Source organism: Notothenia coriiceps, unplaced genomic scaffold (genome assembly GCF_000735185.1).
Source record: "Notothenia coriiceps isolate Sejong01 unplaced genomic scaffold, NC01 NC01_scaffold00033425, whole genome shotgun sequence".
NCBI lineage: Eukaryota > Metazoa > Chordata > Actinopteri > Perciformes > Nototheniidae > Notothenia > Notothenia coriiceps.
Genome location: NW_011366126.1, coordinates 1 through 22,831, shown reverse-complemented (window position 1 = coordinate 22,831; position 22,831 = coordinate 1). Strand labels below are relative to the sequence as shown.

General features: G+C 38.2%; 3 protein-coding genes across 3 annotated transcripts; 1 reads left to right on the top strand and 2 right to left on the bottom strand.

Moving 5' to 3' along the window:
• Positions 1–3,222: 3,222 nt before the first annotated feature.
• On the bottom strand, positions 3,223–6,065 carry LOC104961569 (integrin alpha-2-like). The gene is made up of 5 exons (XM_010789881.1): positions 5,895–6,065; positions 5,403–5,516; positions 5,180–5,269; positions 4,895–5,011; positions 3,223–4,566 (listed from the first exon to the last, which is right to left on the bottom strand). Exons 1-5 carry the CDS (start codon positions 6,063–6,065, stop codon positions 4,480–4,482), a joined length of 579 nt encoding a protein of 192 aa, XP_010788183.1. The 3' UTR covers positions 3,223–4,479.
• Positions 6,066–6,560: 495 nt separating this feature from the next.
• Positions 6,561–14,959, top strand: itga2.2 (integrin, alpha 2 (CD49B, alpha 2 subunit of VLA-2 receptor), tandem duplicate 2). The gene is made up of 22 exons (XM_010789880.1): positions 6,561–6,616; positions 6,965–7,092; positions 7,191–7,339; positions 7,538–7,688; positions 7,927–8,092; positions 8,593–8,669; positions 9,660–9,798; positions 9,995–10,140; positions 10,245–10,388; positions 10,534–10,737; positions 10,893–11,023; positions 11,156–11,319; positions 11,725–11,876; positions 12,005–12,115; positions 12,453–12,538; positions 13,580–13,721; positions 13,912–13,995; positions 14,112–14,188; positions 14,281–14,364; positions 14,453–14,555; positions 14,651–14,761; positions 14,954–14,959. The coding sequence occupies exons 1-22, from the start codon at positions 6,568–6,570 to the stop codon at positions 14,957–14,959; spliced, it is 2,604 nt and encodes an 867-aa protein (XP_010788182.1). The 5' UTR covers positions 6,561–6,567.
• A 120-nt stretch (positions 14,960–15,079) lies between these two features.
• On the bottom strand, positions 15,080–19,382 carry LOC104961567 (integrin alpha-2-like). The gene is made up of 5 exons (XM_010789879.1): positions 19,219–19,382; positions 17,961–18,084; positions 15,620–15,726; positions 15,227–15,324; positions 15,080–15,085 (listed from the first exon to the last, which is right to left on the bottom strand). Exons 1-5 carry the CDS (start codon positions 19,301–19,303, stop codon positions 15,080–15,082), a joined length of 420 nt encoding a protein of 139 aa, XP_010788181.1. The 5' UTR covers positions 19,304–19,382.
• Between the last annotated feature and the right edge of the window lie 3,449 nt (positions 19,383–22,831).

Below are 22,831 nucleotides of genomic sequence, written 5' to 3'. Positions count from 1 at the left end.
GAATGCAGCCTCTCTTTTTAAATCTATAAGGGGTCTCGGGTTGACTGTCTCTGGTGGGCGGTCTCCTCTTCTGTGGGGGTGGGGAGATTTTTTTTTTCTTCTTACCAAAGTTCCTTCAATCCTAGTCAGGTGACATCGTAACAAGCTATACTTTCTCTTACCACAATAATCTAATAATATGAAGTTATGTCTGAATGTGTGATTAAACACCGCCCTTCTGAATTTTGCTGCTTTGCAGACAAACAAGAGCAAAAGCTGCAGATCAGATTTGATGTGTGAGTTTATATTTCTCGTGTTTTGATGCAGAATAATGTAATTAATGTTTCATCGTTTTATTCTTTTTTATCACATTATATCACATTGAGGTGTACAGCTCGTTTTTAAGCATTGCTTGTGTCCTTAGGTATGCGTATTTTATAATAATAATAATATTAATAATAAGCATATTCATAATAATAATAATAATAATAATAATGAAGGTCAATATTACTCATATCAAAGGCCTTTATACTATGATCAAACAGGCCCACAGCCAACATGCCTATCTGGGCATCAGTGCTTCACATTAAGATTACTACTTGTTGATAACTGATATTTTTTCCACCAACTGCAGATAAAAGTGTAAATCTTTTGATGAGAGTTAGCTTTTGGAATATATCCGAGACCAGACAATAATAGCATTCATAGTAGTCCGCAGCCGCACTGCTAATATTAGAACAGACAGTTGTTTGGGTTTCTCTCCTGGGTCAAGCTTTTAAATATAATCAAACCTGTTTCCGAAGAGGCTTCAGACAGAGGAGCGGGGTGTTGCATTTCATTGAATGAAACACACACACGCGCGCGCGCACACACACGCGCACGCACACACACACACACGCACACACTGACGTACAGGCTGATCTCCGTCTGAAGTCCTTGCGCGACCTCTTCAGCGGAACTCTGGTTACAGCTCTCAGCAGAGAGCAAAGTGTCTGCTGTGTGAATCAGACACCAGGGAGTTCATTATCTGTTGGCCAGATAAAGGACACTGCAATCCCTTTCTTTTTCATTAAAACGAATACTATTCAATCTTCAAAATATCAAAACTTTACAATAACCAAATCAATCCAGAACTTTAAGTGTTGCTACTGAAACGTGATAAGATCAACACATATTATAGTTGTTTAAAGTTTGTGTTGTATTCATCTGAATATTCACATTATTGTCAGTGGAATGTCATTACAGGCAGCACTGGGCTACATTTAGTGTTATTATTGAATATATTACACACTTTTATTAACACAAACAGAGGATTAGAAGCTGTAACAGACACAGGAAACAATGTGTTTTGTAACAACAAAACTCGTATTTCTACAGAACAACAGAGAAACATAGAGTCTAATACATGTTGCAATCTTTTTCCCCAGTTACACATTTTTTATTAAGACCAACAAACTTCTCTCAACAGAAAGAGAGGTTGTTTGATTGGTAGTGAAGGATTAATTCTCTGTTCTTGCAGTTTTATTTAGTTTTATTGCCACACATACATATGCTGTGCTAAAAAAATAAAACAAAAGAGAAGATGTTTTAATCTTCAGTTTAAGGGACGTCAACATAACCTGCTTTAAATCATAATCAGAAACAGCAGTCTGTCTCAAGACTCAAAAACAAGGATGCAATCATTAAAAAAGAAAAAAAAGGTCGCACATTATACATGTTCTTTCCAGTTCTTTTGTGTGAATATGTGATAACATGCAGTCACAATAAGCTATTTTCAAAGTATCTGGAGTTATGTGATCTCTCTACTTCAGAACATTCTAATCAATATTATGTGTAGCTTTTGATGATTATTATATGAGTGAATAAGACATCACGACATTTCAGAAATTCATACATTTCAGAATGATTCACTTAATGTCACATTCAATGAGGTCTATTTTTAAGCTATTTTACCTTATCAACTAGAATAAGCCATGTTTAATGGAAATAAATGTGACTAGTGTCTTTCAAATCAATGGACCATTAATGAGGTAGTAGTTGTCATGCTACTTGTTATTTAGAATTTGTGAAAATATCAAAATTGATGCAAAAGCCAGAAGTCAGTATCTGTGACAATTGCTTCCTTTAACAAGTATGAAAATGTTTACTAGATGTTGAGTTATGTGTGCACATCACTCAGCGTCTGGTGTGTGTGATTCTCCAGATCATAGCCTTTGAAGAGTGGAAGCTTCCAAAACACTTCCTGACATGCGAGTACATTTCTGCACTGCTGTATCAACTTTAAAGTGCTGGCTGTCCTCCTGAAGCCATTAATGGCATCAGCAGAGGGACACAGTGCTCCCTGTCCCAGGCTCTCAGCTAAGTTTGGCTCAAACAGACCAAGGCAGCAAACTGTTAGTGCTGATTGAAACTAAAATCAGGACAGCAGAATATCTACAAGCCATGGGGATTTACTTTGATGTTGTACTCTAACCCATCATTTAAAAATAAAGTCTAAGTTCAGGCTGTAATACTGTTAGCTACTCCAATATCTTTCGGACAGGCTTGACAAAATCTTTCAAGTTTTAGGTATCGAATGAAATAGATGAAAAAATCTCTCAGAAAATGCAAAAATAAGCCAAGGGGTATTCAATAATTTGCTTTGACATTACTTTAGGTTTACAATATTGCAGTCACTTGTGAGCAATCGTCCCATTGTGCATGGCATTGCTCAGATGTTTGGCTGCAACTGTCAATCAACTTGTAGGAAACCCTCAGGAGATGTACAAAGTATTGTTTCCACATAGCTCTACTCATGGACTCCCAATGCTATTGCTCAACCCCGTAGTGCAAGAGTAATTGTGAAACAGAGTAATTCAATCATCTGAATTCTATGTATCCCCTCCAACAAGGGAAGCTCAAGTCCAGTCTTCATAAAAAATATGCTAGTTATTAGAGACAAATAGCATATTCCACCTCGCCAGAAGAAATGCTTAAGACTCTGCTGGGTGCCGGAGCTGGCTCTCTCAAAGGGAAAACATTCAGAAACACATTCCTACACAGTCAAGGGACAGAAACCTGACTGTGGGAACACACGACAGTCAAAACTCTGAGAGGAAACTAATTGGAATTGAGCGAAAAACTTAAAGGGAAGTGGTCCAAGTAAGGTCATTTCAGGGCCAAGTCCTCTAAAGGTGGTCCAGTGAGAGGGGAGAGGAGAAGAGATGCAAGAAAAGAGACAATACAACAACACAATACCAAATAGGTAATAAATGTGTATTAATTGAATTGTGTTCATCAACAGAACAGAGAGAAAATACTGAACAGTGCCAACACGTCATCTATATCATGCTGCCATCTAGTGGCAACATTGTGCTAATACAGCTTTAACTAAGCCTAAACAATCCCCCCACTGCAAGTGAGAAACCAAGGTCAAGTGCAGACCTAACACAGAATATATTTGATAGTACCATTCAACATCTCAGAGTCATGAACTATTTCTCGGTAGTGAACAGTATTTGAGCGAGAAACAAAGTGTGTTTAATTGATTTATGGCATTGTGGGTTTTTTTACGCTCTAGAGTTAACAATCTGTTGGTTAACAGAAAACACGTACTTGCATCAATTTTGATAATGGATTTAATGGTTTAACAAACATATTTGCTGGTCATACTCCATTAACCATTAAATAATCAATAAACATTTAACAGATTACAATAACACAATATTCTATTAAAAAAAAGACCTGACAAGAAGTGCAACAAATGGTAAAATACAACAAAATATCATCAATATTACAAATATCATCAATAAAGATAAAAACAACACAAGTAAAAACTTTGCATTTACAAAACCCAATATGAAAGATCATAATTCTATCTTACAGTATATACAGTGACATACACACAGAGTAATAGCTTTTACTCTGTCCAGGAAAGGTATAATTTCTTGTTTACATAGAAAATACTAATGTCAATAAATGCAATAAAAGCCCTGAGTGGCTGAGGTGACGCTGGATTGCAAAGCAGTATAAGCTACAGACCACATGTGTAATAAAAAGATTAATGCAAATGAGCATAATTAAAAATAAGGTTTTTCTAATTGAGAATGCAATATTTCTATCATGTTACCATGTTGTTATAAAAATGCAATGCGTATCTTAAATGCCTTAACAGTGTTAAACATTTAATCCATAATGTCATCTAAAGAAGAAAAAGTATTGCATCCTGTCATATTGGGGGAAAAAGACAGTTTTTACATTGAATTCAAGTCAGTGAATGACAGCAACTGATCAATGTATAGCCCACAAAGCTCAACAAAATAAAGACAAAAAAAAGATCCTCTGTAAAATGGTCCAAATCCCATTTATCCACCAACTTGTATCGACTTAATTAAAATGTCCAATTTCCAGTGATTGCTCTTCAGTCCATTAGCACTTTATGAGCACCAGTGACGAGAACCAGTATGCACACTGGGAACAATGCTCCAGTGAGCAGAGAGACACTGCAGGTCTCGTCTTACGTTACAGCACTTCATCCACATGTGCGCGGCTCTGCGTGTCGTCATCCTCCATCTGAAGCTGCTTGTACTTTCTTTTGAAAAACCCAAACTGGAAAGTAAACAGATTCAGTTCAGGCACAGTTTATTTTATACGAAAAAGATAACGGACTCAATAAAAAAGAGATTCTAGCATATGTTTTTGGTGAGAATATATCCAGTTATATTGAAATCTGTTGCAGGAGACGAGTGATGAACACATGCTTTATTTTCAAACTTTAAATAAAGCTGCTCATTCGCATGAAACACAGATCAGGTAGATTCTTCTTGGTAAAATGCTCATGTATACAGATCATCATCAAGCTACAATATTCTACTGATGTTGCTCCCTATATTGTAATTGTTTTTTTTCAAATGGTAGACACTAGACAGACACTTACTTTCCACAGGAGTCCGACGGCCAGAGCCAACAGCAGCAGTCCACCAATGATGCTTCCTGCTATCACTCCCACTGGAACATCCCCTTTCTCTCCAGGTTTACTGACCGTCAGCACCACCTGCAGCAGGAGAGGAGAGCTCATCATCTGTCTCACTCAGATATGGCATTATTAACAAACAACAGCAAGCACAACACGACAGACCATGCCAAATGAAGAAACAAAACAGTATATATATATTTTCCTTTTTCTTATTTCTTTTTATGAGGCAGACAATCAAAATCTTACTGGTAGCTGTTTGAGGCCGATGATGAGCAGGTCAGGGTTGGAGGTCTCCACATCAAAGTTGGAGGTCAACTCAATCATCTGATAGGTGGCCTTTCAGGACAAATGTATACAAATAAGAGCACTGAAAATGTATTAATTTAATAATAACACAAGAGAATTCATGGTAAAAAAAAAAGAAGGAAAAACCAACGGTAGTATGAAATTAATTTTTGAACATATTTACCGAAATAAATGTGCCACTCCAGATCCTTGTTTTAACTTTCACAAAGTAGTCTGTATTTATTTCGGTGTCCTTGAGGATGCACTTGATATACTCGCATTTTGCAGTCTTGCAGTCCTTTTGATTAAAAGAAACAATGTCAACAAATATAAATCAGTACACAACACTAAATTGTGGTGCAACCACAACGTTTCAAATTACTTAAAGTTTCTTCTGCATCTAGGATTTTTGTGAAACAAATAGAAACCATGCATTCAATAACAACTAAACAAGAATAGGATAAAATCAGTTCACATACATGTACAAACTATTGTATCATGAAACATTTTCACATAAGGTACTTCTCATGCTCAGTGTTCCTAATTAAATTTAAGAATCACTATTTTCCCCTATGATAGAAATGAAAACACTGCAGTAGAGGATGTCTCCCGTGTCTCTCTAAGAAAGATGAAACATACATAAAGATACAAATGCTCAAAGAAATAAGAGACTGACCAGTTTCTCCATGCCTCTGAAGTTCTCTTCCGAGAAAGACACTTTGTGGTTCTTCAGTCCGATCTTCAGAGGATCGACCAGGCCGCTGGAGTCGCAGTTGATGGCCCCCCCCTGCAGGAGGACAGGCCTTAGGTCATTTATTCTCCCAAAGCATGACACAGTCCAAATCATACAGTACAATTCAAGAACATTTACATAAAGTTTACAAGTCACGTTTTAATTTAAAGGTCCCCTATTATGCAGCTTTTCATCAATATGTTATAGGTCTCAGATATATACAAACATGTCTCTGAAGTGTTTGGCTTGAAATACCAAACAGATGCATGGTAGCATCACATAATCCCCTCTGTTTCAGCCCTGTTTCAAAAGTGCTTATTCTCTGTCTGTTACTTTAGATGAAAATAAGGAGCCACTCCCCACGCCCCTCTGAGAGATATTTGGTTAAAAAGAACACAATGGTGCTCTAGGAGGAGATTCAGGTGATAAGGTGGAGGGGGGGTTACCTTGGTTGGTGATTGGTTAATGGTTACACAACCCAAAAAATCGTTATGACATCACAAAGTGGCCAAAATCTGATCAGCTCATTTTCAGACAGGTTTTTATATAAATGTGTCAGGACAAAAAGAGAGCGACTATTTTTTCTGAAACTTTCAGAATCTNAATATGTGCAAGAATGAACCCCCTGTTTCAACCTCAACCTGCCTTCTCTCCTGCCATCCAGAGTAAGATCTGTATATTTTTTAAATATGATGGCAGATATGTTGAGCTACTGTATGTATTGTATCTTTGAGTTAGCTCACAAACAGCAACATGTTTAACAAAAGACATGGCCTGTTTCAAATTATTGTTTTTTTTTTACAAACCTTCAAAACAGATTTTTTGCTTGCAGCTGTTAAACCATATAATAATGTAATTTGAACAAATGTAGAAAAAAGGCAACTAACAGGTAGCTACGATATTATGCATGAAATGTAAACATACAGTGATCAGCAGTAAAGTGAAGGGCATGAACTGACAATTATTGACTTCTGCCTAAATGTATCATCATATTTCTCCTTGCACATTACTAGCATGTGGAGGGCCTATGGACATTGTGATTGTGTTGGATGGTTCCAACAGTATTTATCCTTGGGCTCCAATGACCGCGTTCCTCCAGAAATTAATACCTGCCCTCGACATCGGGCCAAAGAAAACACAGGTAACGTCATGTTTTACTAGTCACAAGAGGAAATCTATGCAGAGATTAAGGCAGGGGTTCATGCTGTACATTATCACACTATTGTTTCATTATGCCAGGTCAGTGTCATTCAGTATGCTGTCGATCCGAAGTTTGAACTCACACTGAACCAGTATAAAACCAAAGATGAGGTGCTAGCTGCAACGTCCACAATCACACAAATGTACGGCTCTTCCACCAACACCTTTCATGCGATCCAATATGCCAGGTTAGTGTTGCAGTGGAACCACCTTTTATGCATTTCTGTTTTTTTTATTTACTTAATTGATATGGTTGGTATATTTGCTTCAGTTTTTCTTATGATTTGTCTGTTGTTCTTTTTGTCTTGTCTGTTTATTCGTTGTATTATAACCTGATTAGGAACTAATGATTACTGAAAAGTGTCCACTCTATCTGCTCTCTTCAGTCAGTGGGGTTTCCATAGTAAAAACGGAGGGCGACCAGGCGCTGCCAAGGTTATGGTAGTGGTCACTGACGGGGAGTCTCACGACTCGACCTTCAGTGATACAGTCATCTCCGGCTGTGAGGCACAAGGTATCACCCGCTTCGGTATCGCTGTAAGTGATGATCTGCAATTTAATACCAATGACATCCAACTACCTCCAATTCTATAGTTTATATTTTAGTTTAAAATCTATATTATTGTAAATGTGAACAATGCCTGCTGACTGCACATCATTGGATGACTTTGCAAAACATATTATGCCTTTTATCTGCATACATGTCTGATTAATTAGTAGTTATGATGTGCCAGTGTTAGTACCTGAATTTGTGGTGTTCCATTTTTTTCCATAGGTCCTGGGTTATTACATCCGAAACGACATCAACACAGACAACCTTATAAAAGAAATCAAATCCATTGCCAGTGTACCCACAGAGAAGTACTTCTTCAATGTGTCTGAAGAGGCGGCCCTCTCCACCATCGCTGGAGCATTGGGGAGCCGCATCTTCAACATAGAAGGTGCATACAGTAATATACATTATCTATGGTTGTTGTTTCACAGGCTGTATGTGTACTTGACAAATCATGCATCATGCAGGCATGTCACAACATACCTGTCACAGCTGAAGATCAAAAGTGAGATCAAAGGAAATGTATTTATTTTGCCTTTTTCCCCCATTTTGTATATGCATCTCGGTTTTAATTGTGTTGTTTGTCCATACTTCTCATTCTGTCATTTTTCTGTCATTGTCATTTCTGTTTAATTTGTCACTATAATTCACTTTAGAGGATGACCTAAGTAGAATTTGGTGGTCGTAAAGTAATAAAACGTTTTTGGCCATAATCTTACGCCCTATTAGGACCATTTTGCACACACTTCTAAAAGGATAAAAAATGAGGCTATGACATTTTGGAAATACATGGGTTTTAAACTGCAATTTCACTTTAGCTGAGGCAGTAACTGTGAGGCGGTAATAGTTGTCAATGCTGGTGTTTAAACAATGCTCTGTTCCAACAAGGCACTGGAAAAGGGGGCGACAACTTTAAGATGGAAATGTCCCAGGTCGGATTCAGCGCTCACTATTCAAGTCGACAGGTAAAGAACACTGTATTGTACACCTCTAAACCTTTCTAATCAATTGTGACATGGCAAGTTCACACATCCACCACTATGTTGACAAATGTCATGGTTTTGTGGTTGTGGCAGTGTAAAACATGTTAAAGGAAGTCTAGTTTTAAAGTCAATAGGATGAACAGGTGTTTGTACTCCTTTGAGAACATTTAAAATGTTAAATTAGCACAGCAGTAATTATCATCAGCAATAAAGTCTCAAAGCTTGCAATACAAAGGATCAAATAAGCACTTCTCCCACAAGGCACATGCTACATGGTAGTACCTGCTACGTACAATCACAGGTTTTTGGCGAAAGCAGTGTATTGATGGACACAAAGATAAATAAAACACATACGTTGTTTCCAGACTATGCTTTATTTTTTGTGTCTTGCCCTATAATTTGTCACACATCACATGCAGTGAGGCTGACACTACAGGGTAGACAACGGAAAAAACTGAAGCATTGAAAGAATATTTTTAGGTGTGGGTGACAGACACAACAGACCACAGCTTTCCGCTGTCAAAGCAATGAAAATATGTGACAATTACTAAATACAATAAAGTAAACCCTTTGTGTAACACCTATCAAAATAACATTGATAATGTCACCATGATTTGAAGTGACAATACAACTGGTCACAGAATCTGGCTGACCACAAAATACATTGTGAAAACACATCGCTTTGCTTCACAGCAGCCCTCCTGCAGTACTGCGGGTTTCTCGCTAAAAGGAATGAGGAAGCTGCTTTTTTTCTCTTCAGCATTCTGTCAAGAATAATCACATATTATAAGATGTCCTGACCTCACACTGTTCTGAATGCTATTGGTGGTTTTCACCGGGGTAACTCAGTAGAGTAACTCCCTTTTGATATTGTTTAAAAGCTTTGATACTGATATATATATATAAATGCTTTGAACTCTAGTAGTATTTGTTTGGTAGCTGCTGACTGATCTTTGACCCGTGCTGTTTCAGGATGTGATGATGCTGGGAGCAGTGGGAGCCTACGCTTGGAGCGGCACTGTTGTCCATCAAAAAGGGTCAAAAGCTGACATTCTCCCTTTCTCAGCCTTTGAGGGAATACTTCAAGACAGAAACCACAGCTCACTACTGGGTAGGCATTAACCTTTTCCTCTGCAATCATCATATTTGATACTGTAACTTAAACCATTTGCATTAAGCAACACAGAAACCAGACTGGAGGATGGCTGTTTTCAAATGTGTGTGTTACATTACAGCACGGTGTAAAGCAAAAAGATTTCTCAAGCTCAAAATGCCAGCTAGTAAAACGTGCTTTTTTGGGTTCCCAGGCTATTCTGTGACCACACTCAGCGATGTGTCCACAGAATACTTTGTGGCTGGTGCACCTCGCTCCAACCACTCTGGACAAGTTATTGTCTATACCGTCAATGCCCAGAAACAATCTGCTATAATAGATTCTGAAAGAGGGAAACAGGTACTGACATTTGAGGATGTGGTATTCACAATTTCCCCTAATACAAACATTTATACTTGTAGGAAGTATTTATAATCAGTAAACTGCTTGAACTCCTCTCCTAGATTGGGTCATACTTTGGGAGTGTCCTGTGCCCCCTGGACGTGGACAGAGACGGGGTGACGGACCTCCTGCTGGTCGGAGCACCCATGTTCATGAGCGATCTGAAGAGAGAGGAAGGCAAGGTCTACATCTTCCAGGTCACCAAGGTACAAATACTCCACATGTCACTCAGTGGGTGTAAAAAGTCAAGAAGACATCTTCAAAGCTTGACTTCAACGATAGAATTGAAAAGACCTGCACCAAGAGGTCTCGCTCCACAGGCCTCATAGTTCCTGTGTTTTTGTTCTGAAGGGTATACTGAACGAGCAGGGATTCCTCAGTGGTCCCCCCCCAACAGAGAACGCTCGTTTTGGGATGGCCATCTCTGCCGTTCCTGATCTGGACCTCGACGGATACAATGATATTGTAGTCGGAGCCCCACTGGAAGACAAAGGAAAAGGTGTCATCTACATCTACAACGGGGAGAAGAACACATTAAACAAACAGTACTCACAGGTACGGAGGACAATTGATATCTGAAAGACAGAGAGACTTGTTTTGGAAGATTTTTGTTTTAATTGGGGCTAAAAAGAAAGGTCTCCTATGATTAATGACAGTTAATTTATTAAACTTTGAAATAATTAGCAGGTATTGTTGATAATGTGTTTCAGAGAATCTTTGGCTCAAAACTGGATCCTCAGCTGCAGTATTTCGGACGGTCCCTCGATAGCTACACAGATCTGAATGATGACACAATCCCTGACATTTCCATTGGAGCATATGGCAAAGTGGTGCAGCTCTGGTATGTCTGGCAACCTGTAATAACATCTGTCTGTATGAAATAATTTACCACATTGTATTACAATCATCAAAGTCAGTAAATGAGTCCATTGTTTATAAAAATTGCTAATTTAAATGTACTTTTGGTTTTCAGGTCCAGAGGTGTGGCATCTGTCACGGCGGGAGCTTCTTTCAAACCCGATAAAATCAACATTTTCAACAAACCCTGTAACATTAATGGACGCAAGCTTACATGTTTCAACACCAACCTCTGTTTCAGTGCTGCATTCAGGCCTAAGAAACCTGTTGGACCCATTGGTAAATCTGATTACCTCTTGTCCTGCTCGGGAATAAGTAGATTCCTGTAATTTAAAGTAATACTTTTGGAGAATACACTTTGCTTTGTTTGCTTTCTTACCAAGAGTTGATGAGAAGATCACCACACTCATGTCTGTGTTGTAAATAGGAAGCTACAGCTACAAGCCACTTAGCTTAGCTTAACTTAACTTAACTTAACAAAAAGACTAAAAACAGGTAAATCAAACATTCTGGGCCGTTGAAGGTAACAACATCCACAAGCAGAGATGTGGGACGGTATTGATTTTCTCATTGAACTCAAGGCAAGAAAGCAAAAAAACATTTTTGCCAAAATAACGCGATTTCCTGAAAGATTTTCAAATAATTAGGTTTGAGAATAAACACCTTCTACTCTTCTTTTTACAGATATATCCTACACTTTGACTCTGGACGCTGACTTGCAGGCTTCACGGGTGACGTCAAGAGGACTGTTCAGTAAAAACAATGAACGCTACCTCACAGAGAAGGCAAAAATATCATCTGTGCCCCTGTGTCTGAATTACCAGGTCTATGTTCAGGTAATGCCAAAATCAATTGGTTTTGCAGTCATCAAATAGCATCAAGGAATGTGAGCACAGGAATGTGAGCACATGTAGAGATATGACTTCATATCTCCTGACCTGTCCACATGTTGTTTCTCTAACAGGAGGCACCAGACTTTGTCAATTCCCTCAGTCTGAAAGTAGAAATCGAGCAGCAGAATGCAGATGTGAACCCTGTCCTCGATAGGTTTTCTTCAAGTGCATGGGAGTTCTTTGTAAGTGATACAGTGCATGAAATGTCTGAATGTGTGTTCATTTGTTTGCCTTTGGTCTTAAGGGGTTAACAGGAGACAATCAGGTGACAAGGACTTTAAATAGAGTGTTATTTTGTACAGTCATTTAAAATGACATGGTGTGAAATTATTACATACTTTTCAAATGTAAGTCATTCACTAAGTCACGCAAGCTCTAAGATTTACACAACTGGTGTTTTCCCAAACAAAAGGTTAAAGTTCATTCAATGCAGTACAAATATAATAGAGTTTCATTCGTTTTAAAGATGCCTTAAGAGAAGCATCCTGGACTGAATTTGCCGCTCTGTTATTGTTTCAGATCCCCTTCACAAAAGACTGCGGCTCTGATGACGTGTGTGTCAGCGATCTGGTGCTCAGTGTGAAAACAGACACAAAGGCGTCCAGGTAAGAATCATCAATGTTTGTGTGAAGATGTAACATGTCTAACTTGCTCAATGTGGGATTGTATCTTCAGGTTAAATAATTCGTTTTTAATTTAAGGGTTTTTAGAGTTGTAATAATGATGTGTGTAACAGAACAAGCTCAGGCACGGAGATGTCTTTCTTCACTATGAGTCATTTGTAAAATAAGGGTAAGCACTAAGCGATCACCTCAAGGCTCTTAAGAATAATTATTTCTACCAGCTTCTTACTTTAATGCGACGGCCATCTCAGTAAATAATGACAACTTTAATATTTTCGTTGAAGTTTCGATTTTTGTTTTAGTTAAAGTCGGTGATTATAATAATAGATTCTTAGGGTTTACATTTGTAAACAGCAGCCCTCTCATGCTGTACTGAAATGACCATCTGTTATTGTACCAACCCTAGAGCCCTGTTTTTTTAATTTATCTGCTAGTATACACATTTATGTAACAAAGAAGAAAGACTTGCGTGTCTAAATCTATATTTAATGTTATGCCTTGGTAACGTCTAACAAACATTACACAATTTTCTATTACTCTCTTTTATAAGTCTGTCTTATTTTTAAATAGCTGCGTTGAGCTGAGTTTTCCAGTTTACAGAGCACCTGCATAGCCCATTAAATAACTGGGTCAGACTTGTGAGTTTGGAAAAACAACTTTTTAGTGATATGTGCTGAGTAATATGCAAGATAACTAAAGTAAAACATTAAACCTATTCACAAACATTTGATTTGTGATTTTCAACCTGTCATTTATTTCCATCTTTGTAAACTTGTGCTGTCTCCACTGTAATTATAGATGTTAATGAAAAAAGAAGAGAAAGACCAACACTCTTAGACACAAAATAAATAAATCACCCTAGGCTCACATATTTACACAACTCCCGTCTTTTAATCAAGTAAAGACAGTTTAACTATCCCTACTTAGTACTATTCCTATGGTCAAATACAATGTTCATTCTGTGAGTATGTTCCTTGTATCATGTAAATGCAGAGTACAGAAATCTGAGCACTTGTCTTGCAGCTCAGCTCCCGTTATGGTCAGCGCTAATAACCGAGAACTGTCATTTGAAGTGGTTGTGAAGAACAAAAAGGAGAACGCGTATAACACTCAGGTCTTGCTCACTTTCTCTGGGAACCTCTACTACTCCTCTGTCTTCCCTCCTGTGAGTAAAAGATGTCTTATTCACATGCTTGAATAGACTTTTCTGGCAGATTAAGATAAAATGTGTATGAATTGTTTCTCTACTTTTCTGTATGTGCTGGTGAAGTTTTTGGAATAAAGTTAAGAGATTTTGAGTTGTGTATTGTAAGTTAAACAAAGCCTATGTGCAATTCTGAACTGCACATTTACAGACGGATGGAGTCAAATGCGCTTCAACTCAAACCCAAACTGTCACCTGCCAAGTGGGATACCCAGCATTAAAAAAAGGCGAAGAAGTAAGTTACTAGCAAAAAGACTTATGAAATATCTTCATCTGTTTTGACTATATACAAATGTATTTCTTTGGCTAATTATGGTAAATAATGCAAAACATCTCAATATTTCATTACAGATGAAATTTCAGATGAATTTTGAATACAATCTTGACATGTTGCAAAACCAAGCCGAGGTGAAATTTGAGGCCAAGAGGTACACTTAATTAATTAGCAATCTAATGAAGAACTCTGACTCGTTACCTGATTTAAAGGTAATAATATTCTATACCTATTTTTCCTTTACAGTGATGGTAAAGAGGAAAGACCAGCAGACAACAAGGTGGACATTTCACTTCCTGTTCGATATGATGCAGGGATTGGTTTATCAAGGTGATTTTAATTAAAATGGCAATTATTAACATATATTAACAGTTGATGATGGCAGATCTTTAAAGTGAATGTTTATATGTTGTCACAGGCAGTCAAATATCAATTTCTACGTGGCAGACACTGCAGTTCCCGTGGTAACAACGGTGACAAGTCTTGATGATATCGGCCCAGTGTTTAACTTCACAGTAAAGGTGCAATAAACTAATATGCCTCTTGATATATCTTTATCTCATTTTCTCATTTTATATTTTTCAACTATATTAATTAAAACAAATTATATTTAAAGGTTTCAACAAGTAGCTTCCCTGTCAGCCTCATGTATGTGACCATCGCTCTGCCAGTGTCCACTAAAGGTGGAAACCAGCTGCTCTACGTTACCAGCGTGGACACACAAACAGTGAGTACTCATACACCAAATACCAGCAACTTCCTAAATAGTTTGTAAAAAAATGTTTAGCTTAAAGGTCACCTATTATGCAAAATACACTTTTTCATATATTTTATACATAAACATGTGTCCCCTCTGTGTAAAGAGATTCTGAAAGTTTCAGAAAAAATAGTCGCTCTCTTTTTGTCCTGNTNCACATAGTATTGATACATTTAAAACAATAATTTGAAACAGGCCATGTCATGTATTGTATCTTTGAGTTAGCTCACAAACAGCAACATGTTTAACAAAAGACATGGCCTGTTTCAAATTATTGTTTTAAATGTATCAATACTATGTGNAACGACAACATGAGCCTGGGTTTGACTCTTACCCGGATGCCTTCTTCTGATGATTTGATGGTGTGTGTGTGTGTGTGTGTGTGTGTGTGTGCGTGTGTGACACACACGCACACACACACACACACACACACACACACACCATCAAATCATCAGAAGAAGGCATCCGGGTAAGAGTCAAACCCAGGCTCATGTTGTCGTTGACGCTTGTAACATCTGGAATACTAACAGAATCTGTGGACAGAGAGGCAAAGGCAAATAATCAGTAAATAAAATATTATGTTTATAAAACTTGAATTCTTACAATTTTCCTTAGCTCAAAGTATTAAATGGAATACTTGCTTTGCTGTAAACTGCTATTATTCTTATATTTTTTATAAATTTTCAGAACATCAGAAGCCTAATGTCTGGAGATATTTGGGATATATGTATCACAGCACATTTCTTCAGTTCTGTTTCGGCATTTGAAGTACATGGACAATGTTTGGTGTAGAAGTCAGAGGTTAAACAATAAAACACCAAACCTTACCTTGAAGATTGAGCTTGTCACAGCTGTTTCTGGACCCTGAGACTGGACACTTGTAAACATCCCCCTTCCTGTTAGTCAAACCACTCCATGGGGCACCAACCAGCAGCCTGCATAAAACAACAATATCCATCTCTTCCTAACCCATAAACATGAAATTACAGTAAAAAAAAAATTGTGTACAATGCATGACCTGCTGCACATACAGGAGCTGAATAGGACTCCAAATGATTTAATTCTGTAAAATGGTTACAGAATTTCAATCTTTAAGCTTAAAGTTAAATTGTTGTGGCAAAAAAAAAGTGATTTGATTTCATTAGTTACAAATCAAACAGGGGTCAGACCCTCAGCAGGCCAATTTAAAAAACAATACAAAACATCCAAAAACAGTCGTACACTAAGAGAGTAACTTTGTGTGTTTGTACTTTGGGAAAGTGCCAACAAGTCAGTGATGTGGATCTTCTAACGTTTGAAGAAACAGCAAACAAGATTCTACAAGACTACAAAAATGTTACCCCCACATCACAACATCCAGATTCTGATACAAGAAGCTAAGATATAAAAATAAGAGATTTCTCAAAATCCAGAACCACTCATTTTAGAAATATGTAAGTCCCAATACTGCTATTAGGCTGACCCTTAATTTATAACCAACTTCAAGTAAACTCTCCAAAGCGTCAAACAAGGCACAGGAAGATGGACAAATCATCCTAATGTGTTGGTAAGAGCACAGCACACAGGATGTGACACTATTGCCTTTAATGGTTCTTTATGTTAGGGAGCAGAGACCAGAATCAGATACTGGACACTCCCTGATTATGCAACCAGGACACTCCTCCAGACATGGAGTGACTCTGGCTGTGAACAACTTCCAGACATCACTGAGGAGCTCAGTTATTGTTTAACCACATTTTACAATTTGAGTGGCGCAACATGTAAGAAGCTTTAGACATGGCAGGATTCTTTGTGTGACACATGCACATACACATGCACCTCGTAGCAGCTCAGACAAAATGTAGTACCATATTATTATTTAAGATTACAGTTTCTACAATTTTGCAGTGATATGCCCAGGGTAGTGTTAGGAGATTCAACATGTATGTATATGTTTCTTATCGGTAGAGCTTTTTTTTTATTAAATCAAATATATGGAAATTTCCCCCCCAAAATATATTGTTGTTTATGCTATGCTTATCAAATGCTATTAGTACAAAAGAATGTGTTCAAGAACATCACTAAGAGTCTGCCGCCATGCTAGCGCCACTGTGAGGCTGTAGTCTGGCACATTGGTGCTTTTGGTACAGTAAACGCTGATATTGCGCTGGAACCCTGTCTCCTCCTCTTTCCCACGCATCTAAACTGCATTTTCAACTTTGTTGTAACTACGTTTTAAGGGAAATATATCGCCTCCAGGATTTAAACACGTTTTTAACTTTTTTAATTGAAACTCAACAAAAACCCAACATAACTACTTGGTTAAGGGTTAAGGATTGCCTTAAAATGCGTATGTTTCTTACATTATTGAAGTTAAAAACATCAAAGACGACTTTTGGTTTCACACGAGACATTAGCACTAGGCAGGTGATTGTTACACCCATTCACCTAGGAATACACAACTGTACAATTGCTATCCATCGAGTAGCTGCTTCAGTCTGGACAAGAGCAGCCAACCAACAGAAGTAATTTCCTCTAGCATGTCTAAAAACCGATTATGATTATCAGGGTTAAGCAGAAGAGCTGCAAAAAACACAACCTCTAAAGTCTTGCAGAGAATTTGCCATGCAGTTACCATTCCCTTCATTTGAAAACAAAATGATGCAGTTGAGCAGACAACTAATCAACTGAGATTTCATTTGAATCATAGTGTCTGCTCTAACAAACCAATGATTAGGTAACAGTATGTATACAAAATTAATGAATGTAGAGGTGGACAGTTGTGTACATGCAGATCACCAAGACAGCTGATAATCAGATGCAACACTTTACAGCAACAGGCCTTCATCGCCAAATACTTCTCCTGAGAATCTTTGGAGCATGTTGAACCTGGGAATTCAGCCATTTTTGGTGTAAAGGCTTGTTCTGACAAGGTGTATCTCCAAAAGTGGCCCACTGAGTGAGTATCAGCACCTTGTTTGCTCTACAGTAAAACTCCTCTCTGCATTAAATCATTATCTTCCTTACCTTTATAGCGATTTCAAAGATTTTGCAAATATATAAATTAAATTGAATGATTAACCGGACACCAAAGCTACAGCACCTACTGTAGACAGGTCACAGTGTGTGATGTAAGCATGGACAAAAGCGATGCAGTGTGGGACCTCGAAGGTAAAACACAGATCCATACCATTTGCCTTCATAGTTTGTTGCTTGTTGAACCGTGTAGCCAAACTCCTCCTCCGCTGGCCCACTGAAAATCTTAGCACCTGCAGTGCCGACGTTGAAGGACTGTGAGCGCCATATTCTGTCAGCTGGAGGAGGAGAAAGATGCATGACAGGGATCAACATCAACATCATGCAAGGAGTCTTTACTGATAATAAGCACCTTGTCAAAGCAGTTGTTGATTGTATGTATAGCCTACCATCATTATTTTATTTTTGTATGCATGCATAACGTTTTAAAACAAAATTGTTATCAGGTTGTTTATGGGAGGGAGGGCATTCTGACTTCCTCCTTTGGGTGGCTTTTAGTTGAATCATGTATGTTTGAAAAAACACATCAGCTTGACTCGAAAAGTTTAAATATATGAAGGTCGTGTGGATAACTGCGTTGATGGATATTGCAAGTCCCGGAACACTGTGTTGCTTCATAGACACAATCCACCTTTAATCACAGCCCTCTAAACCCCCCAGGACATGGAATCTGTCTGTGTACGAGTGAGTCTTCCTGTAGAATCAGACCCACAAGCCCATACAGGCAGAGCTCAGCTATCTGCCTGCAGCCTAGTCCCTCTGCAGGCAGAGGAATGTGCATGGGCTCCGGACTCAAGAGACCTTCACGGCACAACCACGCCTGTTTACCTGCAAAACAAAGTGCCTCCTTTCGGCGTCCTGCAAACCCCAGAACATATCTACATTTCAATTCATTTAAGAAACAGGGGAAATGTGGATATAGGAGAGTAAAATAAAGTATGTGTGGCTGCTGTCTGAAAGGTTCGACAGACTACAGAGCAGATATAACAACACTGTGACCTATTTTCTACACAAAAAGCCACGTGATGCACAGTATAACCAGCAATCTGGTTGTATTTAATCCATGTGGGTTAACTGTGGATCGTGTAGTTTATTTGGTAGCAGGGGAAGAAACGCAGCAGGGTGGCGTGATTTCAAAACAAAAGCACTTACAGGCAGAATAATTCACTAAAATGGGCTGCACACTGAAACTACTCCCTGCTGCTCTTCAGATGTGTTTTATGAGAAGAAAAAAATAAATGAACAATCAAACTAAAAGTTATGACCAACGACTATCAAACATTGACGACATCAATTTATGAAAACGATTTGAAACGCTCGCTATTCGTGGAAAGAATTGTTGCTCATTTACTCTTTAGGTGAGAGAATAAAGCAAATAACACCACCAACGTCCAAAAAATATCAATACTTACTAATGACTACTAAAGTGAAGAAGAAATTCCCCCAGATTAACTCCATCGTCGACTTTATTCCATGTGTAAAATGAAGCCGCTGCATTTATCAGAGTTGTTGCTGGGCGGACCAGCCGTGACGCGCCGGACACGCTTCCTAAATAAGGACTGAGCTCTGCCTCTCACCTGTCGGATCAAACTTACTCCAAGTATTGTCAAAGGGTGTGAAGTGAACTCTGCAATACAGTCTGTCTGGGGAAAGGCACGTTGGTGACGTCCTGTGGCTAGAAATCCTGCTGTGTTCAGGAAGGAGACCGAATGAAAGTCCTTTAAAGTTAAGTCATTCACTGCTCAAGATTAACAGAACAAAAACAGTATTCAAAATAAGTCCACGCCCAATAGTTTTAATTTAAATCTCATTTAATCGTCAGTCCAAAGCCACATCTTGAGAGGACAAACAACATTTAAATTAACATGTCAAATGAAAAAAATAAACATCAATTTACAGTTCATCATTTGAGTCTCATCTCTGATCCTTCTATGAGTTCTGTATTTACAACCCAACATGGAGCAGAGTTATTGACCATTCAATGCTGAATAAGGAATTATATATATTTAGAATATGGATAAATTATATACCGACAATAAAAAGTATTTTACGAGCTGGAAGAATGACCAAAACCATGTTCCTCCACTGGAAAACAATGATGTACGACCTTTAATTGGAACTTATGTGTTGAAGCCTTTAAATGAAATGGGCCGGTTGGGGAAAGAGTTGAAAGATATTTAATTTTCAATGAGTGGTTGCATTCCAAAATGCAATTTTGGAAAGAATCTTAGCTGGTGGTTGTTTCTTAATACTCAGACAGAGTATGACACCCTCTTATGCTGATTTGTTTATTGAGTAAGTTACTCAAGATAGTGTAAAGGGAAACCCCACTGATTCCAATCAAGGTTGAGTATTCATTGAAGGTATGACTCAGCCGGTTGTGTGATGTCCACTGTGGCTCAAGAGGAAGTCTGAGAAAATGACCTCTGTGACATCATCTTGGCAACAGATTTAAAACAGAAAGCCTGCATTGTGAACAGGGTGATGGAATTTAAAGGATGTGGGCATTACACTGGATTTCGCTTGCATTATGAGAAATATAGGGTGCAGCATTTTGAGAGCCTGGAAAGGGAGTCAAAATCTGGATATTTGTGCCTCAGTTGCTACGATTTTGACCAATTCACTCATGCTGTATTTGGCAGGAATGCTATCACACTCACACAGCTCTACTGGAGCAGCTGGGACTAAGCCTCTTAAAGCACCTATTTAACCACTTTCACCATCATGCAATCATGTCACCAACAACACTGATGGGTATAATTAAGCCGTTAACTTATTGAACACAGTGGTATTGTGTTGAAAGCATGCTAACCCTAATAGGCTGTTATATTTGTTGGATTTTGTTTCATACTTTCTAGTACACCCAAACTTTATGTATGTTTTTTGGTCAGATTATACCATACAGTGTTGATCACACTTTACCCTCTCCCTTTCCTTTAGACAGTTACAGTGTAACACTGTCATGGTGTTTCAGTGTTGCTTTCCATGCTTTGCCCAATGTGACTTATAAAGATGAGTTGAACATCATAGCTACAGTATCTCCACTCTTTCAAATGCATCACGTCAAATCTTAAATCACACTAATGAACTAAGGCGTACCCCGTAAAATGTCAAACTTGAGGCTTTCATAACATCAACCACAAACACTTATTAAAGGCTCTCTACACTGTCTTCAAATTCAGTATGAACATTTTTCACACAAGCACAGCAAGGACTGATGAGGTCATTGTAATCAGTATCCCACTACAGTGTTCAGATACATTGTAGGCAGTTTGCCACAGACCCTCGGCTATGTGTTCAGTTAAGTTGATTCAATAGGTTTTGTTGTCCTGGATATCATCCGTATTCAGCAGCTGAATCATACGCCCTCTCCTCTGTTTGTGCAGCCATGATTCGTGTGCAAGTCATGGTAGGCCAGAGCACCTTTACAATTCCTAATGAGCCACTTCAAGCTCTGGTGACGCAGCGCGGTTCCTGGAAAAGGCTGAACTTATTTTGTTGTATTTTTGGTGACAAGAATTGCCTTGAGAAACTGAAAAGGGTAAAAACTTGTCTTTTAGACAAATCAAACTAAACTTGTTAAATCCCACTCAAGATAGTTTTAAGCAGCTCGTCCTGTTAAATCATGTTGAAAAATCGAAGGAAGTCTCTTGTCACAGCAAAGCTTGTGGTCTTTTTTTGCATCAGGCCCTGACATCTTGTAGAAGTGTGGGAAAGTCTTTAAGAATCCCCACTGAGGAGGAACATGAGTCATTTGAATTAGGACTGGGAGTTGAGAGACTATTTATAATCACAGGAAAAGCCTTTGTCCTTGTTTTACTGTACCACATTATAAAAAGGGGTTTCACACGTCACTTCGGTTCGCATCTTGCTTGGTTTGATTGTATTTCTCCAGGTTTTGACTTATTTGAAAAACCATAAAAACAGCACTTTTTATTTACAATCAGTCTGTTACCCTGGATGATCCAACAGTTTTCATTGGTACACATGACTAATGAATACTTCCTATGAAAACTGTTTGTAGCGAGGTCTTAAATACAGATATTTGTGGTTTTAAGTAAGATGTTTTTTGTGGGTTTTCTTGTAAACTTATTTTGCAATAATTGTAAGTTCATGCCCTTTACTTTACTGCAGATCACTGTATATTTACATTTCATGCATAATATCGCAGCTACCTGTTAGTTGCCTTTTTTCTACATTTCTTAAAATTACATTATTATGGGGTTTAACAGCTGCAAGCAAAAAAAGAGTTTTGAAGGTTTGTTCAAAAAATGTCCATTGAGGATTCGAGAAGCTGATAAAAGGCAGAGTATTGCCAAGCTATGTTGTAAAAAATGTGAACCTAGCAGATACATTTAAAACAATAATTTAAAACAGGCCATGTCTTTTGTTAAACAAGTTGCTGTTTGTGAGCCAACTCAAAGATACCAAGATACAATACATACATTAGCTCAACATATCTGCCATCATATTTAAAAAAAATACAGATCTTACTCTGGATGGCAGGAGAGAAGGCAGGATAAGGTTGAAACAGGGGGTTCATTCTTGCACATATTCCTGGGTAGAAGACCTGATTGCCACACTGCTGTCCCCAAAGAGGACCGCACATCTGCATCACATGAGGAGACGTAATGGAAAGTCAATCTTTTCCTTAGAAGCTCTTGAGTTGAGTTGAACATCCAATGATATGTTATATTATACGATGTCGGTGTTAAATAAAGAGACCTTTATGTGCAGTGTCTGTTGTCTTAAGTTAGTAAGACTACTTCCTGCTGCTATCAGCCACACACTTGCTTCCATCAAAAAAATATACTGTATCACTAAACACAAAGATAGAAAATAGATGCAGAAACGACCTGCCAATCTCTAAATAGCACAACTTCCTTTTTTATCCTTAGTATGAAAACACACACACACACACAGACACACACACACACACACACACACACACACACACACACACACACACACACACACACACACACACACACACACACACACACACACACACACACACACACACAC